This window comes from Myripristis murdjan, chromosome 7, assembly GCF_902150065.1.
Source record: "Myripristis murdjan chromosome 7, fMyrMur1.1, whole genome shotgun sequence".
NCBI lineage: Eukaryota > Metazoa > Chordata > Actinopteri > Holocentriformes > Holocentridae > Myripristis > Myripristis murdjan.
Window position 1 is genome coordinate 24,331,458 of NC_043986.1, and position 23,048 is coordinate 24,354,505.

General features: G+C 42.0%; 1 protein-coding gene across 1 annotated transcript; it reads left to right on the forward strand.

The window, feature by feature from the left end:
- Positions 1-1,243: 1,243 nt before the first annotated feature.
- vwa5b1 (von Willebrand factor A domain containing 5B1) lies at positions 1,244-20,635 on the forward strand. Its single transcript, XM_030055800.1, has 21 exons — positions 1,244-1,382; positions 1,755-1,916; positions 4,260-4,479; positions 4,726-4,880; positions 5,501-5,632; positions 6,595-6,719; positions 7,433-7,609; positions 8,792-8,902; positions 9,929-10,131; positions 11,601-11,715; positions 11,998-12,183; positions 12,457-12,658; positions 13,508-13,707; positions 14,724-14,967; positions 15,787-16,080; positions 16,222-16,359; positions 16,959-17,093; positions 18,018-18,086; positions 18,446-18,515; positions 19,081-19,204; positions 19,952-20,635. Exons 1-21 carry the CDS (start codon positions 1,244-1,246, stop codon positions 20,633-20,635), a joined length of 3,885 nt encoding a protein of 1,294 aa, XP_029911660.1.
- Positions 20,636-23,048: the final 2,413 nt, after the last annotated feature.

Here is a 23,048-nt window from a genome sequence, read left to right on the forward strand (position 1 = left end):
GTTATAGACAATAAAGGAAAATTTGACAGCCCAGTTGTTATTGAGATTTTCTGTTGAAAGCGATTACTTAAATTAAATCTTTCATTTTTTTTTTTTTGCCTGGAAGAGGAGATTATTTCCACAGAGGGACAAGAAGACGAATGCTGGTATCTGCTCCTTAGTCTGCGGTGCACTGGACACATGATGGCACTGTTGACACAGATAGCAAAGTGGTGTGTTAAACTGTGTCTGTATGACCTTTTCTTCTCCATAAATAACCATCTGGAGCCCATAATCCCAGTTTGACAGTTAGAAAGACTGACCTCATTTGTCACTAAATTATGGATCCTCAAAGACTTCTTATGCGCCGTGAGTCTGTGACTTGCCTCATCTTAGCCGAGGAAGCAGCCAGGCCCATTTGAATTTTCCCCATGATTTAATTAAGGTTTTGTGGTTTCTAAAGGCAGGAAAGTGCCTATTCGGGCTCTTTTGGTCACAGTCACTCACTGTATCTCAAGTAATGGCACACTTTGGAGAGATTACTGGTCAATCTGCAGGCGAGCAAGCGGAGCTGTCTCTATGGAAATTGCTTTCGTCATAACACTTCCTGTTGGGGCTCTGGTCTTGCAGCAGAGGCAGACCCTTGACAGCACATAACAAAGATTGCTGCTGCATGAGATGACATTTACAGAGAAATACAGTTCAGAAGCAATTGCTAATTTTATTGTACTTGTTACACAATCAGCAATGCAGCATTCTACCAGAGCACTGTTAATGCCCCTGAATATTTCATTTTACCTTGCATGGCACAGTATATTGGATTTGAATGACTGATTTTTGCTTCTCTGTTTCATGGTGTGTGTGCATTGTAATGATGTTATCGGCGCAAATTGCAATTGCTGTTGCTTTTTCCCCACAGATCCAGATTAGATGTAAACACTACAAATACAGAATTCTGTTATTCATCCTACGATTTGTGAAAAGTCTGTGGAGAATATTTTTGAGTTTACGATGATTATAAAACTTTAATGTGTTAAAGAGACGGCTGGACAGCAGCTTTCATATAGGTTCACAGCCGTTATTGTGGTCCTGTTTCTTTGATGTCATTGCTGGGTAACAATGCAAGGGATAAGAGTGAAAAAAGAGGATGAGAAGCTTCCAACAGCCTCCTAATTTGTACTCTGACATATCATTATCTGATGAGTGTATTCTTTTAAACATCTTTTGACATGTGGCAATGATCCAGAATCCTAAAACCAGCACCATGCCCGGACTTATTAACAAGGAAAGGCGGAACGCTCTGCCCCTCAGTGTCTCTGACATCACTTCCTGTGTCAGGGGTTACACTCTGGCATTGACAGCCTCCATGACATATGAAAATATTGAGGACCATGCAATCGAGGGTGAGTACACTGCAGGAGATTGATCCGATAACTACCCAACACAATAAAAGCTTTGCTGTTAAAGGTCATGGGCATGCTCTTGGGGAACACTGAAGGGTTTAAGGAATAACGTGCCAGTACCAAATCAAGGTGTGTGGCAGTGAGAAAAGTGATTTATGTTTTTTCATTGCATGCATTTCAAAACTTGAGCCAAAAGGGCAATATCATCCTCTTAATTACCAATTAAAATGGTCCTATGCTCTGAAGCACACTATCAAAGCCTCCCCTCTCATTATAGCATAGGTTTGAAGCATTGCTGTTAAGAGTGAATGTGTGCATGCACTGCTTGCTTGCTTCTGGTTAAATCCTCTGTTGTTGTTTTTTTTTCCCCAGGAATCTTCATTTATCCACTGGAAGAAAACTCCACTGTTGTTGGATTTGAAGCTATGATAGCAAATCAAATAATAACACTGCAAATCAAAGACAAGGCAAAAATTGATGACTGTTACCTTGACAGCTGCAATGCATCTAATGGGGCCCTCCAGACTGGCAGCGGTAAGAATGAGCCTTTTGTTATATAGACTTTGAAAATCTCACACATCGTTATCAAGTGTAGTAATTATGGATGCAATTATGGAGACAGCTGAAGTAATATCATGGCTTCTATAGAGGACAGACATAAAATTGCTTTTTTTAAATTTTGTTTTTCCTTAACTCAATATACGCTCAAAAGAGATATGGAATGATAATATTTTTTCTATTTGTATTGCATTTCCTTAAAGTCACATAATTGTCTCACAATCAAGGTAAGACAAGCAAACTAAAGCTGTGTACTGGCACATCAAGGGGTTAGGAGATCAACAATATAACTGAGGGCCAATTCGTAAACCAGTGGTTAACCACAGAAACCATACCATTGCTGAAATGATGTGACTTATTCACTGTTTACAAATGGAAGAAGTGCAGAGCATTTTGATTCAGGCAGAAATGAAGAGGAGGACAAGAAGATGTGAATGACTTTTGCAAGATTGCAGTATGATTTTAAAAAAGGGCTTGATTGAAGAGCCAGGAAATTTAAGAGATGGCTCTTAGCTGAAAGAAAGAGGGCTGCACAACTCTCCTTACCTGAATACAAAAGGTTAGGTTCTCATCAAAAATGCTATGTTCCTGGGTGGCTTTACACTAGCTGGCACATTGAAATATTTATTTTTGATCAAACCAGTGGTATTATGGGGGCCACATAGAACAATTTATGATATACACTATATTACCAAAAGTATTCACTCACCTGCCTTTACTCATACTATGAACTGAAGTGCCATCCCATTCCTAACCCATAGAGTTCAATATGATGTCGGTCCACCTTTTGCAGCTATTACAGCTTCAACTCTTCTGGGAAGACTGTCCACAAGGTTGAGGAGAGTGTTTATAGGAATTTTTGACCATTCTTCCAAAAGCGCATTGGTGAGGTCACACACTGATGTTGGTCGAGAAGGCCTGGCTCTCAGTCTCCGCTCTAATTCATCCCAAAGGTGTTCTATCGGGTTCAGGTCAGGACTCTGTGCAGGCCAGTCAAGTTCATCCACACCAGACTCTGTCATCCATGTCTTTATGGACCTTGCTTTGTGCACTGGTGCACGGTCATGTTGGAAGAGGAAGGGGCCTGCTCCAAACTGTTCCCACAAGGTTGGGAGCATGGAATTGTCCAAAATGTTTTGGTATCCTGAAGCATTCAAAGTTCCTTTCACTGGAACTAAGGGGCCAAGCCCAGCTCCTGAAAAACAACCCCACACCATAATTCCTCCTCCACCAAATTTCACAGTCGGCACAATGCAGTCTGAAATGTACCGTTCTCCTGGCAACCTCCAAACCCAGACTCGTCCATCAGATTGCCAGATGGAAAAGCGTGATTCATCACTCCAGAGAACGCGTCTCCACTGCTCTAGAGGCCAGTGGCGGCGTGCTTTACACCATTGCATCCGACGCTTTGCATTGCACTTGGTGATGTGTGGCTTGGCTGCAGCTGCTCGGCCATGGAAACCCATTCCATGAAGCTCTCTGCGTACTGTACTTGGGCTAATCTGAAGGTCACATGAAGTTTGTAGCTCTGTAGCAATTGACTGTGCAGAAAGTCGGCGACCTCTTTGCACTATGCGCTTCAGCATCCGCTGACCCCTCTCTGTCACTTTACGTGGCCTACCACTTCGTGGCTGAGTTGCTGTTGTTCACAAATGCTTCCATTTTGTTATAATAGAGCTGACAGTTGACTGTGGAATATTTAGGAGCGAGGAAATTTCACGACTGGATTTGTTGCACAGGTGGCATCCTATGACAGTTCCACGCTGGAATTCACTGAGCTCCTGAGAGCGGCCCATTCTTTCACAAATGTCTTGTTTCACAGTCTGCATGCCTGAGTGCTTGATTTTATACACCTGTTGCCAACATGGCAACGTCAATAAGTTTAGGAGTGGACCTGAATATCATCTCTTTATTTCTTTGTTCTTTGGAAAAAGCCCAACTGATCCCTAGAGAATCCATACATGGATAACCAGGAAAAGTCAGTATTAGTATAAGTCAGTAGATGAGTTATGGAAAATTATAATCTTATGTAGATAATCCAAATAATGGTTAAGCTGCAAATTGTTGATTCAACTTGGGCTGGAATCAAATCATGAAAAAAGCTCTTTAAAGGTGTAGGTGTATGTCATTTACTCAAATGTTCTAGAGTGGCACACCCAGGATTTGAAATATAGACCAACTTTCACAACATAGTGTTAAAACAGATTTTGTATTTCGTATGGTCATAGAAATTAAGCTAAAATTTATGGAGAAGACATTGGAAATCAAAGGTAAAAAGTGTATGAAGCCTGGGTTTGTTGCTCTTGTTTGGTGTTACAGGACAAATAGTGATGGATGAAGATTTGGAGAGAACGGTGTTAGTGGTTAACCTTGGGGTCATCCCTCCTATGGAGACAGTCAACATATTGGTCAGCACCTCCTCTGAGCTCTTGACCCTCCCCAATGGGGGCATCAGGGTCTCCTCCCCACCAGTGTGTACACCTCGGGTACAGAGGACCATCAACGAGGAGCAGGGCCTGTCCCCGAACTTCTCCAGAGGGTAAGAACAAAAACATGTAGTCAGTAAGACCTTTTATTCTTTGAAAAACCCCAAACACCAACAAAACCCCAACATTATCTTGTTAATGTAACACTGCAGTATATCACATATTGCAGAAGTGTTTTGTATGTGGATTTAGCTTTGGCGCTTTCAAACCAGATAGTCAGGAATGAATACTTTGATTTCTGAACATATCAGAACTAGTTATTGTTTTCATTTCGTTCTTGTATGGTCTGCCGCCTGCAGGAGGGACAGGCATACCTGCACCCCAAGTAATCACGATCAAAATCCCCACTCCTCTCAACTGTGTTTGGCCTCTCTGCTGGAGGAAGAGGCCATCAACTCCATGGACTACGAGTTCAACTTCCAGCTGGAGATACGGGCTCCATACCTCCTGGCAGGTTAGAGAACAAACCTGTAACACCTTACCACCTTTCACCAACGGTCAATAGTAAAGTCAAATCAACTAGATGCATAAAGGTGTAAATTGTACTGTATGATCACTTGATTTGTCTTGTAACCATGCCTTCTGGTGGTCCACATTAGCTTTTACTTTTGCATTCAGGGGTTGGAGCTGTGTCATTACGTATGTCATGAATTGAAGGGCTTCTGTACTTTTTCACATGGCTCTGTATAAAATCAAGCAGCAAGGGATAATTTTGTGCCTCAGGTGAATAATTGTTGTTTTTATTTGGTTACTTGATGAACAATCTGTGAACTGGTTTTGCACAGCAAGAGCAGACGGCACCCACTGATGTGCGCTGTCAACATCACGACTTGCATATTGTTGCGTATTTTTACACCCCATAATCACAGCTTTGTTGGGTTTTCCGTGCTTGCACAGCCTGTAATTGCATGTCCAGTAGCACTCGATGGCATCGATGCATAATGTATTACTTGCCGCAATCCAAGGAGCTGCCTGCAGACATGATCAACTGGGGACCTTCAGGTTTTTATTACTGTTACAAGTGGGCTTGTAGCCGCTGGTTGCTTTATCTGCTTTATTGGTTTCCTTGTGTAGGTGTAGAAAGTCCCTCTCATGCCATCCGTGCTGATGCTGACCCTCTGGCCCGCTCTGCCACCAGCGTCGTCATCACTCTGGCTGACAAGTACACTTATGACTGTCCTGTTGAAATCCTCATCTATCCCAGCGGTAGGTACACAGGTTCAACACTCGCTCACAGCATGGCACCCCAATTAGTCCTTCCTTTTTTCTGAAGTACAATATTTTGAAACAGTGTTCACCTCAGCTCTGTCAAACCATCAGCCAGCGCTCCGGAGTGTCTGTTGAAACGTTTTTTAGAAACATATTGTTAATCAGATCGGTGGCAAGGTGATTCACCGCCTCACTTGTGTGTGTTTCCCCACGGTAACAAACTATCCACCATACCCTCAGAGCCAGACTGTGTGGGTGTGCAAATATCAGGTATTTCTTCTCTCCTCCTCTCTCTCCCTCATTGCTGTCGTGACCTATGTGTTGGCCAGTTGTCTCCCAAAGGCAGGAATGAGCCCTGGCCCTGCTTATCCAATAGGCCTCTTAAGATGGCTCTGTCCACAAACAGACCCGAGGCCAGTGCTGTACAATTCAATTCAGCTCGGTGTGGTGCTGTGGTTTCCATCGCATCAAGGATACTCAGACGTGGCAGAGAGATGGGGAGAAACAGAGAAATGGAGTGCCTGCTGGAGGCTGGTTTACCTCAGGATGCTGCAGAGAGGGATTTTCTATTTTCATCAGCAGCTTAGAGAAGGAGAGGCCAGTGCAATCAGAAAATTCAGGTTTTGTGTTGTAAAAATGATTAAAGGAGTGGAAGGGAAATTTGCATTATAGAAAGAAACAGCAGAGTCATCCGGTCCACATGTTTTATTTATTGGTCTAAGGTAATTTTTCTTGCCTGCTTATTTTCTTTCTTAACAAACACCTATAAATAGAGTCACTACCATTACTCATTTTTATGTCAACATAGAAATCATTTTGCACTACAGATGCCCCGTGCTGCTGCTTAAGATCAATATCAGGCATTGTCCATTTGCTTTATTAGCAGGGTAATTGCTGCTGGCGCACATTGTCATGTTGATGGAATGTCTGTGTGATATTTCACGGTATCCAAACTTTAGAGCCTCATTTGCCACACGTGCTCATCGAGGATGGAGACATGACCCAGGAGGAGTATGATGAGCACCTTCATGGCCGCAGCGATTTCATCAAAGCCACCAAGAAGGACTCGAGCAATGAGAGGAAAGTGAGTGTGTCATCAGCATTTCACACAGTGATAAGTGGAGGAGCAGTCAAAGAATATCTTAGTGAAAGGATATGTGGAACACCAATGAAGATAACATGCTTTGCGTGAAAGATTTCTGCTGTATTTATTTTGAATTTATTTAGATTTTTTTTATAGTGGCAGGTAAATTAGCCCTGTTGTCTTAAAAACTACAGCTTTGCCTTTACACAGTATTACTAGGAATGTCCTTATCACTTTATATTGAATGGATGTTAAATCAGATCAGCAACACTATTTTGCAACAACATGTCTGGGGCAATTTACACATTTATGAGAAAAAAAGAGTGTGTGCCAGTGCACCTTGTTGTACATTCATAACATCAGCCACAATTAGACCACGAGACCTCAACAAGAGAATGAGGGAAAAGCACTTAGCCATAAAACCATGTGTGATAAAAAGGGGTTTCTATGGAAACCCTCCAAAGGGCTCACAACATCCAGCCTGGAATTTCCTGCTTATGTGCAGTTGATCTAGTCTGCCTTTCTCTCCAAAATCAGGTGAGCCTATTCTGGATGCTCACTCCAGTTACCCTCTTTGAGTGTTGAATTACAGTGTGCATAAATTTACAGACAGTCAGGTTACCTCATGCTCACTGATTACCCATGTTTCATGTTTCATGTTTTTTTTTTTTTTTTACTAGCTGATTGTGCTCCTTTTCTCTCTCTGCACATAGGTAGATATCATTCACAAGCGCCTCCACAAGGACATCCTCCACAACCCTGTGGTCATGCTGAACTTCTGCCCTGATCTGAAGTCGATCAGTGCAGACCTGAGGAAAGTGCATGGCGAATTCATCTTCCTCATTGACCGCAGCGGCAGCATGAGTGGCGTCAACATTAATCGTGTGAAGGTACATTGATATGTTGTCATGTTTGGTTTCCTTGCACAGGGAGAAGTGGTAGCATTTAGATGCATTCATATACACTGATAAACATGCCAATTGCTATCCATCACACACAATCAGCAAATCCCTGGATGAGTTTTTCTTCAATGAAAACAGCTGAATGCAATGAAATCTGTTGCAGCTGACAGCAAATACATTAGATTATACACATTTAAAAGGAAATAGCTTATATATCAAATAAAAATGATACATTAAAGTGCATCTCACTGGCAGCAGTGTACCTTGATTCAGTCTCTGAAGATTATAAATGTGGTTAGCAGACAGTGTGTAGTGACCTACCTATAGACTAGTGTATTGATTAGTTGAATTGCTTCCTATTCACTAAAGATCCTCCAACTGCTAGCCCTGAGAATGAAATCTTTTCAGACTTAATGTGACTTTTTCCTCCCCAAATCCTTAGAGAAGGCCCAAAACTGTCCTGGGCTGCATAATTAATGTGTCTGTGGCGGACTGGGCTGCCAGGCCTGTTGTTTGTGAATTAACCCTGGCTCATGACGCAATGCTTGACGTTAATTTGTGACTCATGCTCAGATTTTGATTGGGTATGTCTGACACTATAGGGCCTGAGCTTAAGACCGGCTGAATGATGTAACAACTCCTCACCTCTATGGTCTTTCAAGAAATACTGCAGAATAGCTCAACCGCCTCCCTAAAAACTGGTTGTATATCAGTGGTAGTGCTAAAAAGAATTGATTTTTTTCTTGTATCTTTGTCATCCTAGTGCACAGACATTTTGTCATAGCTTGTCTCGGTTTAGTTTTATGCACTGTTCATCGTAAAAATAACTGATACTCTTCTAGAAATTGCCCCTCTGCAATATAAGTGTATCAAATAGCAGATATGCTGATATAATATAGCACGGCTGCACAGCCTTTAGCTTCACAAGGAAATACTGAAATGGAGCCTATTCACTGCTCTTCTTGAAATTGATGTTTGAATTTGCTGTACAGAGATGACAGCTATGTAAAGGATCATGCTACCCAGTGAGCCTGACATCAGAAGGTCAACATCGATTTTAGTTGCTCTCACTCTGTTATGTTTTTTTGTAATCATTTCAAAGATATTTATCTTTGTTATGTCATTCCTACACTATCCTGGCCTTGATATCTGTGTGCGTCTCTTTCTCAGGATGCCATGGTGGTGATTCTGAAGAGCCTTGTGCCTGGATGCCTTTTCAACATCATAGGCTTTGGTTCTACATTCAAAACACTATTCACAACCAGTCAGAACTATGAGGAGGTATATTGATTTGTGTCTGTTTTATGTATCTACTTGACAGGAACAATGGATCATTAGTAACTTGCCTCAGCATGATCTAGAGAATGAAATTCCATTCTCAGTCCTTGGGCAGGTTGCATAAAGGCCACCATGTTTACAGGATGTTTACTGTACCAAGATACAGTTAGTCAGGGGCGCCGTATATGGGGGAAAAGTTAGGACAATTCCAAGAGCCCTTGCCTGACAGGGGCCCCAAAAAATAGGTAAAAACTAATAAAAAAATATTAAACCATCAACTAGTAAATACATATATATCGTTTTTTTTTTCATGGGGCCCAAAATTCCTGGCGGCGCCCCTGCAGTTAGTCGACAAACGTTTAAAACTTTAAAATTACAATCTAGTAGTTGCCTAACCAGGGGCCCCTTTTTGTGTTCATTTCTTCTTTGAAATACTTCTTACTTATCACACCAATGATAACAAATATTTGTTTTGTTTTGTGCATTATACAGCAACCCACCTGTTCCATTTCATGTGCTCTAACCCAGTGGGAACTTATATATATTTCCTCCAACAGTCTTTGCACATAAATTCCTAAAATCAAGTCTACATTATTTTATATTACACAAGTTCCATTAAATGTGCTGCTTGACTTAATGGTGGCTTTATGAATGACTAATGGTTAAGTGATTGGTATAATTTCACTCAGTGAACATTAGCTTTTTCTGATACTGCAGGGAGATTAATTCAAGTTTTTGTGGCAATAGAAGAAGCTGATTCCTGTGTCACACCACGTGGTTGCCTTTCTGTTTGGCCTATGTTACTGCATGCAGAAATAGTGAAGTCACTTCTTTTCGTTGTGGAGGAGCAAGATTATGTGAAATTTTTGCATTCATCACAGAGGTGGAGCCTGTAGCTGCTCTGCATGATTCGGGGAGATAACATAAATTGTATGCTGTTGGTTTTAGGGTCTCTCCCGTGTTCCAGTGCTACAAATGGTGCTGAAAAATCTGTATGTTCTCTCTCTCTCTTTCCTCTCCATGGTCCAGGAAGCCCTGGCTCTGGCTTGTGAGTATATCAGGAAAATCAGAGCTGACATGGGGGGAACCAACATCCTGGCACCACTCAACTGGATCCTGAGGCAGCCAATGTACAGCGGTCATCCCCGCCTGCTCTTCTTGCTCACCGACGGCGCTGTCAGCAACACAGGCAAAGTTATTGAGCTGGTACGCAGCCATGCACGGTACATCAGGCAAGTATTACCGTTAACCCACTCAACCTGGATATGGGACTCTATTTTCATTCTTGGAATACCTGTGCTCAGGTGAATTAGGGGGAAATCATTATTGACAAACTATTTTTGAGATTGTCAATATTGCGCCTTTTCATCACTTTGGCAACCTTTGTCTCTCACTATTGGCTCCAAAGCCTTTACAAAGTGACCCAATTGAGTGTGAATCATCCTCACAGGCATTGCAATACACACCCCAAATTGATATGGATGGGTGTCTGAGGTCGCTGCTCGCCTTTATAGAGTTAAAAGCAGATTGAACATAACGTTATCAGAAGCCACAGCAACAGCAGCGGCATGAGCACATAAGATTGGATATGCTCTATTAAAGCAAATGGCTCTTAATAATAGATTCGCGTTTTGTTTATACTCATTATGCAAATGGACCACACACAACCCACTGATAACATGTAATCAAATCTTGGGGATTGTCAGGGGCTTATATGCAACACCTGGTTATTGAACTGTAATCCTTTCAAAATGAAACCTGGGAAAATGCACTAGAACCATACTCTCAGTATAGCACAATATATATCAGTACAAACAGTCCAAAGGGGCCATATTTTATTTTGACAGCTACTCTAGATAAAGCAGCATTTGCTTTAAATAAATCCAGCTACAGTAAGGAAATGGGAAGGCTCTCTACAGGATGCCAACATCAACTGTTTGCTGAAAGAATGAACACCAGTGGCACAATAGAGCTGCAGGATAGAGGGAAAGCATTTCATTTTGCATCTATAATCTCACACTGTGAGTACCTCTCCCGAGTCATTCTCAAAATAATTGACATTTGTCTTCCTGCTTTTAATGGATGACTGCCCTCAGATGATTGCATTAGCAACACTGAGCTTGGCCAATTCATCCACACATCCTGGGTCATTATCACACTATGCTCACAATTCAGCACCCAGTCAGCGACCAGAGCAACTAACAATGAATCACTATTCCAGAAATCCATGTCAGATTTGTAGCTATGTAAAAGGTCATGTTTTCTTTATAGTCACCATTTTTTTTTTGCCCTCATCAAATGCGCAAAATGCCATAACTGGTGGTATGGGATAGCTAGCTCATCTGTTTTGTAAGGAATGGAACTGACAGATCTAAGACTTTAACCATGATGAAAACTCAGCAGCACCAAACCTCCCTGGAGAACTCTGAGGGGCTGCAGGCATGCCTTTACTTTCCAGCATGAAAAATAATTTGCTGTTTCGCTCTGTTTGTGTGTTCCATAGCTATGATTCACAAATTAGATTATTTCTGGAGGTTATACTTTGTGATTTGTTTGGTTTGTGCAATATTTCACCATGCACCAGTAGAACATCTCTTTAACTCATGTTGAATGAGTATACATCCCAAGGAGATGCATCTTATTAGGCTCACATATCTGTGGATCTGTCTGTAGAGCTGCAGTGTTCACTGTGTTTGTGCAGATGTTACACATTCGGCATTGGGCAGAACGCTTGCAGGAGGCTCGTGCAGGGACTGGCTGTTGTTTCCAAAGGAACAGCTGAGTTCTTAGCTGAAGGAGAGAGGCTGCAACCTAAGGTACTTATTTCCAGAGACATGTGTACCCCTCTCTGTGACAACCATCTATTCCGAAGGTCACCGGGGGGCCATTACGCAGTGGTTGCAAAGTGTTGTGTCTGCCGCTGTTACCAATTAGTAAATTATTCTGTCAAAAGAAAACATTGATCAAACATTATCCTTGTCATAGCAGATGCCCACTTCGCGTAATGGTCTGGCTGTATCTTAATATCTGAGACTGATAAACTGGTGTATTCTGTCTGGAGGGATTTGTATTTCAATTTGCTTTCTTTTGCTGCACAGATGATAAAGTCCCTGAAGAGGACCATGTGTCCGGTGCTCAGTGACATTGCCATCGAATGGCTCTTCCCTGAGACCAAGGAAGTGTTGCTGTCCCCTGTGGGCAGCACTTTCCTGTTTCCCGGAGACCGTCTGATTGGCTACAGCGTAGTTTGTGACACCACCCGTTACCATTCCAACCCTAAATCTGTAAGTGCAGACACCTGTGCACATGATGATTTTCTGTGCTGAACTATATATATATATCTTATTATGCTCTGTGATTAGTTTGCTAAACCAAAATAACGTTATAAATATCACTCGAGACTATCAGTCACCCGTGAAAAGTGTTTGAAAATGAGCCCCACTGAGATGACTAGGACTATGGAAATGAAGTGCGAGTTCGCTTTTTATCAGGCCTTGTGCATAAGAGTGCGTTGAAGCTCTTGACTCGGATGCATCACCCACTCACAATCTCAACAGGATAAGAGGAGGCGATACAGCATGATGCGCTCCAATGAGTCAGCCAGCTCAGTGTTCTACCACTCTCAAGAGGAAGACCCGGTGAAGATGACTTTTGACGGTCAGGGCCCCCACAGAGAGCCACACTCTCACTCTCTGTATGACTCCTACTTGGACTCCATGTCAGAGAGCAACCCAGCCACTGTCGAGCAAGACCTTGTGGGTAAGAATCTGTATGTGTAATAAGTGAGGGAATTCGTGATGTGATCCAAGTTTAGAGCAATTTTGCTATTATACCACCTTGCTGAAGAGATAACCTGTCTTTCGCATACGGTCATCAAGGGCCCTAAACCTCACGCTCAGTATCTCAGACACTGCTGGGTAAAATTTGATGAAACCTTTGAGGAATGGCGCATTTTTACATTGATATCCAGCATTTATAAAATGAATCTGATTGGCTCGCCACAGCGCCACCAACAGGCCGAAAAGTCCGCCAAGCTTCAAGCAGCAACATCTCAAACATAGAACATCACACATACAACAAGAAACATACGATAATTGCACGCACGGTGACTTACTGCAGTCGTGGGGGGCATTATAATCACCGTCATCCGGCAATCACACAGTGTTTCCACTACTGTGATGCTGTTTTCCTCTGATTTTCTGTTCTGTTGTTGTTGCTGTTCTATAGGTGGTAATCAGTGCTCATGCTAATTAACCAGTTCTTCTATGTATTCCAAACAAATCGCTATTGATGCGTCCACAAATGCAACACGCATCACTTCTTGTGCACTGTGAGGGTTTTTTTAATCTAGGAAAAATCTGCCAGTTACAGTACTGTAGGTGTTTGGAACAGTAAATGTAAAAGCTCTCATGAACTTCTTATAGGCTGAAGCACAATTGCGTTAGTCATCAGTTGAGTGTAGTAGCAAAAAGTACATAGATTTATTTGAAAATGTCACAAATTATTACCTATAAAGATTACACAATCAGTTGAGCATTTGCAGTCTTTACATGGTTATTTCAGAGTGTATTTGTGCTTAGAATGTCCTGTCCTTGAACAAAACTTCAGGGATTGACAGTAAAACCTCACCAAGGAGACGTGCATACAGCACCAACCAGATAGTGGACTACAACCCAGCAAAGAAGGTCTACACCCCCAGTGACCCGAGCTCTGTGGTGGGGAAGAATCCTCTGAGGAGGGCAAAAGTCCAGGAGCTTATTGGCCAAACGAGTCCTGACTATGGAGCACAGTGGAAGAACGAATTCCAGGTATGGCCCCAGATGTGGAATAATAAAATTCATGGGATTGTTTTGCTAAGGGGACTCATGCTCGTCTAAAGTAATGCAATTTTCGGTCAACAGTTAAGTTTCTTGTTTTTGTCCCAATGACACAAAGGCAATTTAGTTGCAGCACACAGATCCTAAGCAAGTGCACACAAACTGAGCTGTCTTGCAAAAAATTTAAACTGCCATGCTTTATATTACATGTATATCCACACACATACACTTAATAATGTACAATCAAGTCTTACGGTTCAAACAAGCAGGGAGATTGTATTTTATATCCTATTTTACAAATTTGATGTGTATTGTATATGGAAAGGTGATATTTATGCACAGAATTTGGTTACAAATGAGAAAACAGCCATCTGACCCTTTACTGGGGTGGAGTGTAATATAGAATACAAAAGAGTAATGTTCTCTCTTCTGTAATGAGGGGCAAAATTTCTGAATGATAATTAAGTTGGAATGTTGCCTAGGGAGCGTCTTCATTATAATCTAACAACGCATGAAGAAACTGTATTTCCTATATCGCACATGAAGATCCACTTTCTATATTGGGTTAGAAAAAAACAGAATATCATTCAAAATCCTTATGTTGCTGTATTGCTGCAGCTATTGAATTTATCTGAATTATTCTGAGGCGGCAACTGTATTGCACAAAACTGCATCTTATCTATTTTACTATTGAAGTTGTTTGCATGGTTTTCAAACTATTATTATTATTAAATGTGGAGGGAATTATCTTTCTGGCATGGGTGCTGAAGCTTGTTGAGGCAGTCTACAGTCTGTGCAACACTGAACTAAGACTTAGGACAGCAGGGCAGCATGGATAAATAGACCAGAATTATAGAATCACAATTACAAATAGAAGTGACTGTAACTTGAAAGGATGAGAATTTATGAAAATTTTGTTAGTGAGCAGACAGTCAAAAGCCAGTGCCAGTCATCTTCCACCGGAGTATTTTGCTTGAATAATCAATTCTGTTTTCTGTTGTATTCAGCCACAGCTGGCAAGCCTGTGTGCCACATCTTCCAGGGGGCGTCCTGCCAGCTGTCACAGGCCTCTCCCTCAGCAAGAGGGACAACTGCAGCAGGAGGCCGACTCTGAGCTTCATTTCCATCCCCAGCCTCAGGCCAGCCCTCTGCCCAGCAGCAGCGTGCAGGCTGCAGCTCGCAGCATCACTGGAGAAGATGGATCAAGATCCTCCACCGACAGCCCATCTGTTGGCAGCATCGGAGACATAGGTTAGACCACAGCAAGGAGGTCACCATTCTCTCACATTCAAAAAATAAGAATAGTTGAATATATTGTTTAAAAAGTGCGAAGTATCAAAATATTCACTGCATCTGCCCATGTGCGTCCATAGCATATTAAAGACCTTTGCTTACTATATTATTAAAATTATTACATTCACTGCATATGGAATGCTGGGCTGATATGTGCATTTATGATTCGTCAGACAAATTATGACTTGACCCTTTAATGTTATGCCAAGTTAAATATCCCATCAAAACTCTGAAATATACAGTCATGGTTGCAAGTCCTTGCGTCAAAACAGAATTTCTCCCAAATGTCATTTGGGAAAGGTTGTGCATAAAGTGGCAGTTAGTCAGGGACCTTGCCTCAGTGTTTCAGCAGTTGCTGAAGTGTCACGGCAAATGATAGAACAGAGCGGTGGCTGTTAGAGGAGACAAGATTTTTTTTTTTTTTTCTATATTTATAGATAACAGGGCAAATTAGCCAGGGGATGAATGAAACCACAGAGGTTGCTTATTAGCAAACATATTTATCGCAGGCTATTAGAACAGGGTGAGTATTAAGTGTGTGATAAACTTTATGCATTACAATATAAAGCCTAAATAATGTCACAAATCCAATCATGAGGATCACTTACAAGTGAAAAGCAAAAGTGGAATCTGAACTCGAGCTGAGTCACACTTAATAGAAACTGAGTCACAAAGCTCAGCCTTGGACTCAAATACTACAGCACTAGAAAGTGTAAAAACACAATGAGGAACGAAAGGCACATCAAGGACTCAAATGCTGCTCTTGTGATGTTTCAGATGGCTATGGCCACCAGTTATGTGAGGCAGAAACCCCACAGGAGAGCCATGCCTCAGACTTGGGTGCTGCCAACCGAGGGAAAGGGGACTGCAAGGCTGTGGTCTCTGGACTGCTGTGTGGGAAATCTGTAAAGTGGGAGGTGGTCTTTGATATTGAGCCCTACCTGAATGGCCGGGAGCGGGAGGAAAAGGTTCACGAGGAGCTGTGGAATGAGACCTTCCATCACCTGGCCGGACGGTCCATCATACATGACTTTGAACACATGGCAGACAAGGAGTGTGAGATTGAGCACGGTGAGCTTCAGTGGAAAATTCTCCATTCTCCTTTAAAAGACTGAATTACCGCATGGACAATTTCTTATTCAACACTCTCATCCAATTCTCGTTAATGTGCAATACTTTGACATCATGTATGATTACGCTTATATTTCACAGGATCTGGCAGGAGGTACCAACTATACGCCATTCACACCAGCAAGGCCTGCAATATACTGAGCAAATACACTGCTTTTGTTCCAATTGATCTGGACACTAATGAGTACTTGCAGACATCTATTGAATATATAAATCCTGGTAAGCCATTTGGATTTCATGTGTTTGAGATTTTAAATTGCTTATGTAACTTTCTGTTTGAATAGCAATATGCAAGTCCTCAATACTTGGAGCAAAAACTGAATTCCTATTATTTTAGTATGTCCTCCAAAATAAAAAAAAGAGACTCTAATCTGTGTCATTTAAAGAAAAATAAGCTGGAACTTTACATAGAGAGGACACTGACATTGTGGAGAAATGTATTTGTGTTTAAAGTGAGCTAAATTTCATTGTAGTGCTACTAGCTATGAGCCAGAAAATGCACTCTGCATGAGCTGCATGAATTCACCCTGGATGAGCCATTATGTCCATAAAACCCTTCTTCCATTCACTATCAGTAGAGCAGCCTTAGGATTTTATGTAAGACTATGTTGTTAACATACAGTATGTTAATAAAATAGCCTAAGCTCTCTTGTTTATAGCTTATAGCTTTGGCAGAGACTTATTTGTGTCTGCATAGGGTTTAAAATTGATCAAGTATCATAAGATGTGAATTTTATGTAGTAGCTTGTTGCTTAGGCCAGCTCTCCAGGGTGAAAATGGCCTTAATATGCCTTTGTTAAAAGCTATTGATGTTTCAGGTGAAGGTCTGAAGAGGGGCTCGCACTCCAGCTCCCACTCGGGGAGCAGGAAAAACAGAGGTTACTCCATTGGACTGGGCCGCTCTCAGTCTGGATGCATGTCAGAGGATCCTGAAGACATCCTGCTGCCCAACAGTAAGACTCAGGCTGTGTGTGTGTCCGCATGGGATCTGTGCTTACGATATGATCGACTTTGTCTGCATGAGGCAAATTTGTCCCGTAGAAATTCATAGGAGCAAGCATTACATTTTAGCCGACATTTGTCAATCCCGAATGATTTCAATTCCTAGTTTTATGTTTACATTTATTTAGAGCCCTAATCAATGTTTACTGGTTCACAAGCTTGTAGCGAATAAAACAGAATAGAACAGAACACCCACCCGACTTAATCCTCATTGTGGCAGGAAAAAAAACCTCCCCAAAAAACCCAAAGATGAAACAGGGACATATGGGAGAAATTCCTAGATCAAAAAACAGTGATGGAGAGCAAAGCGCCAGGAAAAGAAATAAAATAAAGTCTGTAGAGAGAGATCAGTTAGAATGAATACAGTGGACTGAATATCATTTTTAAGGGAGAAATTTGTTTTCTGCTAGTGATTGAAGATTTGTTTATATTACCTTGCATTTTTATGTCTGTTTGAAATCAAGAGGATGCAGCACTTCATGTCCTCGGCAGTACTGAGAGCTGCATGCTGCGCACTGAAAGTTAAAAATACTTCAACTTCAGAAAAAGGGCACAACATTTCAAAACGGTCAGTAGTGGCATAGCAACAGCAGGATTAAGCCACGGAGGGTATTTCATGTTCCTCAAGCCTCTGCGCAGTGCTGCCACTTTAATAAAGAAGCACACAGTCGAGCACAGACCCCAGTGGATCACATCAGTCTTGTCAAATGATGTTGTTTATCCTCACCAGACCCACATAAATGCTTGAATCGATTTGTTTGATTGAAATTCAGGCAATAATTTTATAACATTCACAAAAAGCAACAACTCGTACTTTTGGCATGAACAACTTGTGACTCTGTTAGATTTAGAAATGTTTTCATTGAATGTGCTAGGTGAGGATGGAGCGTCTCCGTGCAGCACACCCTCTTCTTCTAGCTGGGAAAAATGCAGCTTCACAGATGGTGAGTTCAGTATTGCTGTATCTCATCAATTCTGTCAGGCAGTGTCTTGTCATTTTCTGGGGAACAATTATATTTTTCCTAATGTGAAAGATCAGATTATTGTAATTTCAGTCCCTCATGTAAGTGGTGGAAGAGGTCAACACAATATTGTGGTCTGCACTCACAAGCCCAGTAGAGACATTTTCTATAAGCACACATGGACAATACACACAGTGAAGGTTAGCTGGGGACCACTGTGTGACTGTGTGTCTGTGCTGTCACTGTTACATCGCAGCTGGTCTCTTACCCCTTGAATATGTGAAGGAGTCATATTGAGAAGTTAATCGAAAAGTAACATCACAGCCCTGTCTTTCTCTCAGCTTGTCAGAGGAGTTCGTCTGTGACCTCAGACCAATCACAGAAATCGGTGGAGAGCCTTTTTTCTGCCAGGTGGGTGATGTGGGGACTCGAGCTGAATCGCAGACTACCTGGCACCTTGAAGCACTGTATTTGCAAGCTCTACTAACACTGTGTATGCTAATTAAGCAAACAGGCACTTCAGTGAATTTGGTGATTCATACCTTGGTGATCTGCAATTATGGAAATTTCTGTTCTGTTTAACTGCAGATTATTTTTTTTACACAATTTTCTCTATCCATTTGTATGGATTGAATTTCACTTTTCTAGAGGATTTAATCTCAAAGATATGTGATAGGCCACTGCTGGTCTAATCTACAATGTCAAATGAATGTCCCTATATGAAATGCAAAACATTACTCATCTAAAATTTTGCCCCTTGATGGGTTTCTCTGAAAGTCATCACGTCTACCGGAGTAATAGTAAAAAAATGATTATTATACTTGACAGTGACTGGCATGTAAGGTTATTTTATGAATCCACAAAAGGATTATTGAAAGGAATGTCCTAGTTGTGATGGCAGCAGCAGATAAAAGCTATGAGCGGTGTGTCTGATGTGCACTGTGGCTTACATGTGTGTCCCCCTCTCTCCTGTCAGACTGGCCCTCAGCAGGACTCGTCTCCTGACTCGGGCTGCCAAAGGATTCATGTGTCGATCACACAGCAAGTCTGGTGATTCAATTGGGGAAAGTGACAACGAGAACAAAGACTACATTCCTCTGGTGGGTACCGGATCCATAAGTGCAACTGAAACGCCAAATACTGTCTAGCGAGTACCAAATGGGAACCTGCATGTTATTTTGTTAATCGATGCTTAAAGGTGTAGTCAGCCATTCTGGGTTTAAATCATTGATATTTGATCAGCGAATATCTCCTCATGATCCACCAACTGTCCGTTCTGTGTGTGTGCTGACAAAAAAATCCAGTGTCCAGGCACAGCTATGGCTTTGTAAATGGGAAACAAACAAAGTGACTCATACCTGGCCACACAACACTATTTCAGCCACTGGGCAACAGGAGGTGTTCATGTTCCTGCACAGGATAGGGGGAAGGGGAGGGGGAGAGGAGATGGGGGAAAGGAGGCAGCGCGAGAGAGATGGATGGTAAAGGTGGCTGTTGAGTTCAAATATCAGCAATCTTTCTCCTGAATTGCCGACTCTACTTTTAAAATGGACTTGAAACTGTAATAATTGCTACTTTGAATCTCAAGATCATCAGGGAAAATGGGTAATGCTCTTTAAAGTTGCACTATGCAAAATTTCAGAGGGTCAAGTGAATTGAGGACCCTTTACACTCAACATGAAATAAACACTTAATTTATTAATCTATTAGTAAGAGGTCGACAGATGAGAACCATGTAGACTTCACCATCAGATTATGTTCTTCTTCCATGTTTTTTCTCAGTTGAGTCTCAAGGCTGTCGTGAAGCTTTAAATACATAAAAGTTCTGCTTGTTTCCTTTTCCACAGGTGTTGTTACAGTTGGCTTGTGGGGCTTTTCCCCTGGACATAGCTCTGTGTGATGCCATCAATGTGCCAATGGACAAGCTGAAGTGGACCTCCCCCTTCACCAGCCACCGGACCAGCCTGGGCCACCTGTCCCACTCAGGCAGCCGCCGTACTGAGAGCACCAGCGACGGACGCAGGTCGCCCTCTGAACCAGAAATATCTCAGCAGCAGCAGCGGCAGCCTGCAGAGCAAGGAGTCAGCAGCCACAGCTTTTCTTATCCAGCCAGGAGTCCCCGGACTGAGGCATCCTCCTTGTTCAGCCCATCCTGCTCCACCTCTACTGAACCTCCTGTATTCCCCAGCTCCCAAAGGGACAGTGGGCGGGGCTCTGAGTCAGAGAGCCTGGAAACACCCCTGGCCACAGTGTCCCCTGGTGGCGTAACAAAGAAGATGCTAGATCCAGAAAGCATGGTGTGGGCCACGGCTGTGGCTCTGGCCTGGCTGGAGCACAGCTCGGCCAGCTACTTCATAGAGTGGGAGCTGGTCGCTGCCAAAGCCAGCATGTGGTTGAGCGCCCAGAACATACCAGAAGGCCGGGATTTAGCCTCCATCAAAGCTGCTGCCAACCAGCTCTTTATCATCCTCAGACACTGGGATGAGAACCTGCAGCTCAACATGCTGTGTTACAACCCGAACAGTGTCTGAAACTGGCATGACAGACCCCTTGAAAGTACTTAATCCCATATTATACTATGCTAACCAAGGTTCAACTATTCTCTGTTCTACAGTATGCCTTCTGGAGTCTGATTTTGTTGTTGCAGTTGTGAGCATTGTGTAACTGGTCTTTTGTTCTTCTTTTGTGTAATACTCCTCCAAACATATCACAGGCTTTTCAGAGGCACCATGTGCAAGTTATTACCTCATCGGTGCCGTATATGTAGCTAGATCCCTGCTAGCATGGGGTCTGATAAGAGTTACGCCAGAGGTTTGAGTTTCATTGAGAAAAATGTCAGTGTTCAATAGCAAGCATGCTAGACCGCTGACTATCAACAATGTGGGTAAATCTATTATTTTCATCATATTGATGTCTGGTTATGGAAAGGATGCTGCAAAATAATTGTAAGAGAAAACTAATTCTTATCATTTATGTTCTGCATATACTGTTTTTAGATATTCACAGTGATTTCTGAATTCATTGTATTGTGAAAAAAGATGTTATAATATATAAAAACACTACCCGGGCACTTGTACTGGGTAATCACAGCTAACCTGCAAGCAATGCAACCAGTCTGTCTTATTGCCTGCTAGCATTACACTGTTATGAATTCTTGCCATTTTTTACTCTCAAAACAGCAGACAGTAAAATATGCAAAAGGCTAAACAAAATACAAAATATGTTAAGACTGATTTACTGATTATCTAAAACTATGTGGTTTGGATGGGTATCTATGAATGCATGTCTTTCCTGGTAATGTATTTTTTCACTTGTCTGGGTATCTATCTCATATTAGAGGTTTTCACTTCAGAGGGAGTACCAGACCTGAACTGGGCAGTGACTGACAGCCCTGCTCTGTGCCCCTGCTACTGCTACCCTTCTCACAACTCATCGACCGCAAGTGCCTAACCTTGGTTTAAGTCTGCAGAATATGTAGTATGATGTGTTTCTCTGGTAATCTCTTTATTACACTGTTTTTGTATGCTCCTTTCCCTGTACCTTTATCAGCTTGAATAATAGCCAGTTCTTTCTTCTAAAATACTGATTTTCTTTCTTCGTTTCTTTCTTTCTGAGAATGTTTCAGTACATTGCTTTTTTTTTCTGGTTCTCATTCCCTTGCAGTGTTGTTTTTCCTCAGGTATGTTTTTCCCTCTCAGGCTGTGTTGCATTTAACCTCCTGCATGAACACACGTGTTTATGTTATGATGTTTCATGGCTGGATTGCCATATTGGGACCAATTACGCAGCATTTTGCTCTCTAAAATGAGAAATATATATCATGCGGTGATATTTTTGTGCTGTAATTGCAATTGACTAGTGCAGCTGTAACCGTGAAGAGTTGTATTTTTCATGTATTGGGGTCAGTTGTATACGACAGTAACCTTTCGATTTGTGGTGTGTGTCTTTTAAAGTGATTGTTGACTGTTTGAGGCTGCTGAATAGCTTCTGGTGTGCGTTTATAATTGTCTATGATATGAGCAGCTCTGCAGGTGCACGTAATAAAATCTTTCCACAACCAAAGTCCAGCTTAATGTCCCAGTCATAATGCGCAAACATGATGAAAACCTTTCATTTGCAGCACACCACACTTTGAGAAATTATACACATATCTACTGTAATTTGGAGCGAATATTGCCACGTCTAAGAGGCCCCATGGTGAGATGTTGTCTGTATAATGCCTGCCTTGCTATCACTTAGTAAATGATATGATGTCAAGGTGACATCAGCATCGGGTGTATTTCCTTGCTGAATTAGACAGCCCATGCCTCATTAACAAGAGGAGCCATAAGGTGCCCCCTTGAAATTAAAGAGCTGATTAGGATAACACAACATCCAGCAACACTTTCCACCTTGTTACATGGTAAAGCACGCACATGTACAGCGTGTATAATGTTTACCAAGTAAAGAGAAGGAAGGAAGGGAAGAAAGAGAGAGAGAAAAGGAGAGATTGAAGGAAGACAGGAGGGAAGGAGCTACAGATGACAGACTGGGGTCTAGGTTAAGGATATCTCATTAAGGTGTTGCCAGACAATAACCATCGCCAAAACCTGCTTCAGAGATCAAAGAAATCTCACAACACTTCCTGTTGGTGCACAATGCTTTGAAGAGCACCAGATCCCCCATCACCCTCCACCCCCCAACCCCTCCCAGGAGACATGTTTAACAGATCTGCATTAATTACATTACCTGACAATTTGTTATTTTTTTAAAAAAGCATTGCGGTTTCATATGTTGTATTTTTGAATCCAATTGCAAAGACAGAATGTCTACCAAATTTCTCAATTCACTCTAAATAATCTTATAAGAAGTTTTGACGTGTGTTGTTGCTTGGCGACCGTCTCTCGAAGATACAGCAAAACAGACCATATTGCCTCAACTAATTTCACTGCACTTACAGTCTAT